The sequence below is a fragment of the Papilio polytes genome, unplaced genomic scaffold, assembly GCF_000836215.1.
Source record: "Papilio polytes unplaced genomic scaffold, Ppol_1.0 DF821845.1, whole genome shotgun sequence".
Taxonomy (NCBI): domain Eukaryota; kingdom Metazoa; phylum Arthropoda; class Insecta; order Lepidoptera; family Papilionidae; genus Papilio; species Papilio polytes.
The window spans coordinates 2,023,394-2,028,576 of NW_013527359.1; the positions used below are offsets into that span (position 1 = coordinate 2,023,394).

At 33.7% G+C, this 5,183-nt stretch overlaps 1 protein-coding gene across 1 annotated transcript; it reads left to right on the forward strand.

Annotated features, from left to right (window-relative positions):
• Positions 1–669: 669 nt before the first annotated feature.
• Positions 670–3,724, forward strand: LOC106107937. Its single transcript, XM_013288969.1, has 4 exons — positions 670–703; positions 2,112–2,229; positions 2,707–2,867; positions 3,373–3,724. The coding sequence occupies exons 2-4, from the start codon at positions 2,174–2,176 to the stop codon at positions 3,648–3,650; spliced, it is 495 nt and encodes a 164-aa protein (XP_013144423.1). The 5' UTR covers positions 670–703; positions 2,112–2,173; the 3' UTR covers positions 3,651–3,724.
• Positions 3,725–5,183: the final 1,459 nt, after the last annotated feature.

The window sequence follows — 5,183 nt, forward strand, 5'->3', positions numbered from 1 at the left end:
CTCTGAGCTATTTAAGGGTTCCTTCAGCAGAACCTTAACCCTTAATTACATTTAACTACTTTCTCAGTAGTGTCAAATGGTAGCAAAAGACAATGAAGAAGGAGAACAGAAAACGATTTCTAAAAAAAGTCATCAAGGCCCCTTATTACTTACAGATAATCTCCAACACGTTCTGTTAACGCGTGAGGACGACTTGCAAAGGGATTTGAAAATGTACATAAAAAGTTTTCTTCGTTACAATGGCGAGTTATTGCAATATTTCGAACTGATGGTTAAACAGAATAAGGACCAAAAGAACGTTTTGAATAGAAGAGGTATGTTTTAATCTGTCATATTTTTGTCAAAATGCCTTTATGTTTTTGGCCAGCAGTTGCAACAAAGAGGATGTGACGGTGGCGGGAAATTATTACACAAGGAATGCAGAGATTGAGCATAAGAAAGGTTCCGGGAAAGGATTATTTTTTGTCAAATCTTATAGATATCCTATAGATTAAAAACTCGCTAACTGAGTAACTGAGTATCTGTTTTGTTCTAGTAACAACGTTATTTGTAAATCGAACACTTGGTATCAAAGGTATCGTCGATTTTAAAAATAGAAAAAAATCACCTATCTTTTTGATGAGGAGTTCATATCCAAAATGGGATAATTACGAATCGAAAGTGAGTCAATTAAGTAGATGGAAACCGGATCCTAGAGAAGCGGGTAAGTCTTCGTTTTTTTAATATACACTTGGATACAGTAGCATCAAATCAAAGCTCATTTTAGAATCTCATTTTTCTAATATCACTCATTGAGTCACAGAGTTTAGTTCTCCAAATAGATTGGTCATTCAGACGGCACTTTCATGTTAATCATGTCCATGAAATCCATTTATTTCTTCTTAGGTCTACTTTTCTTAAAGTGCCATTAATATCATTAGGGCAACTTGACACCGCGGCTTTAAAAAGCGAATAGCTGCTCTTTCCAAACCATTGGCAAAGGTTTTTGAGCCAAGATGTTCTTAGGTCTACTCCCACATATACTTCGTCGTCGATGTCTAAAATAAACACTTGGTTTGTCAATAACTAGCTTTTGGACGCGACTACACGCAGAATAATAAAATACCTTAATAAAAAACCTACGTGTTCGTGCAGAGTATGTTCTACAGCTGTGCTAAATTACATCGAGATACATCCATAACAATCAATGTACCCAAATTTTAGCATTAATAGTATTAGTATGACATTAGAGCCAATGGCTTAACAATAATTCAGATTTTGGGAGTAAAATTCCTCTGACGACAATTAATCATATTTAAGAAAAAAATATGGGGGTTTCCATAATTTTCAACACAATCCATGTAGGATTGTCGATAAGTTTATATTATAAACTAACAAAGCATTGTTCATTATTATAATTAAATGACGTTCTGTACAATTATTTTACTATTGAATTGAATATTTAAGATTCTGTTCTCTTTAAGAAAAAACACCATCTTGAATAGTATTGTTACAGCGATGAACAAAAACTAGGAATTTTTACGGTCTGTGTGGAATGAGCATTTATATCGCGTCCTTTCAATAAAACAATACATTCATAATTCTTATTATTTAGAGTATATTTCTGTGGAATGTAAAAATGAGGATTATTTGGATATTAACTACATTGTTCTCTTAGCTAACAAGGGGTCACTGCTACACTGCTGTGTATACTTTACTAGATGAAAGCTATAAGAATCAATCGGCAATCGATACATTTCGATGAATGTTTACTTACTTAGGAACCTTCGATCAACAATTTTTGCTTGAAGTTAGGTATGCTACTCCGACCTATGATTGGCAACCGCATTTATTTTCAGTTTGAATGGCGTATTCGAATAAGAATGGGTTGCAAAGTAAACCTCGTTATCATTTATTAGGCCCAGTTCTACAGGCTTTTCGCTGTACTGAAACTTAGATAATGTTGTTCTAGGCGTAAAGCGACTTTCAGAATCTTTCAGATAGATTTCAATTGTTGCCTTCTCTTTACCCTTTGCGTGACCTTGAACTACTTCTTGTAGAATTTAAGTGTTATTTGAATGTTGTCTCATGCTCTTACTGTGTTTAGGGGAGATATTTTTTGACTATTGCAGATATATGCATCGCTTCGCTTGCGAAGAATAGGCTAAACAAACGGGTGTGTAGATTTCTACCAATGTGTTACAACATGTTGGTCAACGGAACAAACTTTGGATATTCTCTTACTCACAGGTGAGTGCTAACACGTAGTTTGTGTTTTAAGTACAGAATATCTATCTATACTATATACTATACTATTATAATAAAGCGTAAACACACACTTCTTTGTTGCCTAAGATGTCAGCAACTACAGCATATTTCTGAATAATTCTTTTTTTTTTAAATAAAAGCCCTACACTTACGCCACGCTTTAGGCTATATATTTTCACGCCATTAAACTTAGGGAGTAAATATTTAGGATAAAAACCCTAATGTGGGAAAGAGACCAAAAGTTGCTGCCAACATCAAGAAAGTAAGATTGGCAAGGTTTGTCATGTCATGTCATTTTGACATTTGCTATTGACAATTTGACAAATGTGAACAATAAAATAGAACTTACAAAATATCATGCGAATGAAGCCGCACCGGAACAACTAGTATTCCATAAAGTGGCTGCGAAGTAGACTTTAAATAAAGATTTGTTGATTTTAGATAATTGATGTATTCCAGGTTGCTTTGGCTGATACAAGCTCATCGCGGACGAGGTTGCAGAATATTCTCTACAAGAGAAGACAAGGAACTAATCGATATGTTCTGCACAAAAATATTTCGTGAAGCGAATTACATAGCAGCGAACAACTTCAAAATATTAGACTTGTTGTTGGAGCAAAGTGAGTTTTACTTTAATTTTCTGTACCTAGTTTCTAGATATTGAATTGCGCTTATTGGATAATTCGTGTCGCCATATTTTTAGTATTGGCGTAGTGGTCAATGTTAGTTTTGTTAGAAAAGATCACGTTGAACGTATTTCGGTATGGTAACCATTTAATACCATTTAAAAACAAATGACTGTTATTTTCACAAATTATCACATTACATTTGAATTTAATATTTCGATTAAATCTCAATTAATCGTAGTGCTTAGTAGTTCAAAAGTATCGGAACAAGCTGCCTGTTTGACTCACACTGCCTGAATATGACGAGGTGGTCATTCATTCAGTAAGTTAACATTCATTCATTCATTTTGTGTCTATATTTTTGCACAATGTATTTATATTAGCACTTGTAAAGTTTGTATACACATTGCACTCCTTGCTTAGCTATTCTGCTTTTTTTTATTGATTTAAAAAGTTTTTATAGTGCTAAGAAATAACAAATCAACGCTCGTTGTTCCAGTGACCCTGTGTTCACTCTCTGGTTATCCCGATACTCTACGTCGTACATGGATAGCAAAAGCGCTCAAACATCAGACATCATTGGGTTGTTTTACACTCAAATTGCCAGCGCAGACGTCAAGTAAATATTCCTACAAAGGTACTGATAAATGGGCAATTTCGGCACCCACAGTGAACATGGTGGGCGGAGCCTGCGATCGACATCTCACTGCTGTTGCCTCGGGAGCAATATCTGCAGCAGTCAGATATATTTTGGAGCAGAAATATTCCAATAAATAAAAATACGATTGAAAGGAAATGTGAACATTTTGATAATACGGATTTGTTGTTTTCTTGTGAAAAGAAAATGCTTGAAAATTATGTTGTTATTTGATTTTTTTGTTAATACGTTTACTTGTTTCTTAGTTGTTTTGTTTGAGAAATATACGATCATTGTGAATGCGCGTTATGAGAGTGTTATTTAATTTATGCATTATTTGTATTTAACTATTATAATAAAATGTAATGCATTGCATTGTTTTTCTTTTCATATTATTTTTAACTTATAATGAAACGAAAGAGAAAAAAGTACTTACCTTGGTAAGGACTACTTTTTTAGTACTATACTTGAGTTCTTATATTCATCCATTTTACGATCTTTTGTCATAGAAAAGTTAATTTAAAACCAGCAAAGTTTTTTTTTTCATAATTTATACACATAAGGCCAGGCGCTTATTTCTAATTCTGAGGCAGAAGAATCGTTCTTATAATACGGTTACTATTAAAAAAATCGTTAAAATGAACAAGAACGGAATAACCGTAGTGAGATAAAGATTCTCATATTTTCTTACTGGAATTTTAAAATAAGTAAACATTTAATTGCAATTTAATCACTCATTACAGTGACTTACTGTTCCCTGGCCGGTTACCCGGACACTATACGTCGTTCGTGGGTGTCGAAAGCGCTCAAGCACCAGACACCACTTGGTTGTTTCTCATACAAGTTGCCCGCGCGGTCACCGCCGCCTAAACATTCATCGGAGACAAACGACACTAAGTGGGTCATTTTAGAGAACTCAGCACATATGCTGGGTGGATACTGTCACCGTGGTCTGACCGCACTCACTGGCGCAGCAATATCAGGTGCAGTTAGATTTATATTGGAGCGTGTGTATTCGCGCAATCCTAATAAATGACATGTTTTCAAATTGAGTTTCCACTTCCAGTATTTTGTCATCATTCTCCACTAAAAAGGTTGATGGCTTGTTGTTTCCAATGGTTATACTCGTATAAACAATAAGGTTAACAATTTTGACATCTATGAGTTGTGTAATAAAATCGTACCTGTATATTTTTTAAATATCTGCTGTGTATTTATAGATATTTTGAATTTAATAAATGAAAATGTTTTTGGTTTACTTTTTAAATAAATATTTTAATCACTTGTGTTCGTTTTTTAATTGTTTTTAAAAAGTCTTGGAATTATCAATATCTCACAATTATTTCCCGTCTGTCTTCTTGGAAGTCATGGTATTTCACAGACAAACCCTGTCCTTTGGTGTTTTTATATAATAAACCGATCAACATATTCTTGTCTAGGATACTCTACAAGCAAAATTTCACACATGAACTCCAACAAATATTTATCCGTGACGCCAAAACATAACTTCAATAGCAGCAATAAACTTAAAAAATTATTAGCTGATATATTAAACCAGGCGCTTAAAGGTACTACACAATAAATAAACACGTATGTTTGTGCTATTACTTTTGTTATTGTTTAAAGTAAGTAATTAAAAAAAATATGTTTTAGTTGAACAAGACCTAGTACCC

What these genes read in the sequence shown, in the direction of transcription:
- LOC106107937 (XM_013288969.1), top strand. Translation starts at nt 2,174, where the DNA reads ATGTGTTACAACATGTTGGTCAACGGAACAAACTTTGGATATTCTCTT. An exon ending in GGATATTCTCTTACTCACAG is followed by an intron (nt 2,230 to 2,706) that starts GTGAGTGCTAAC and finishes GATGTATTCCAG; the next exon opens with GTTGCTTTGGCTGATACAAG. An exon ending in AGACTTGTTGTTGGAGCAAA is followed by an intron (nt 2,868 to 3,372) that starts GTGAGTTTTACT and finishes TCGTTGTTCCAG; the next exon opens with TGACCCTGTGTTCACTCTCT.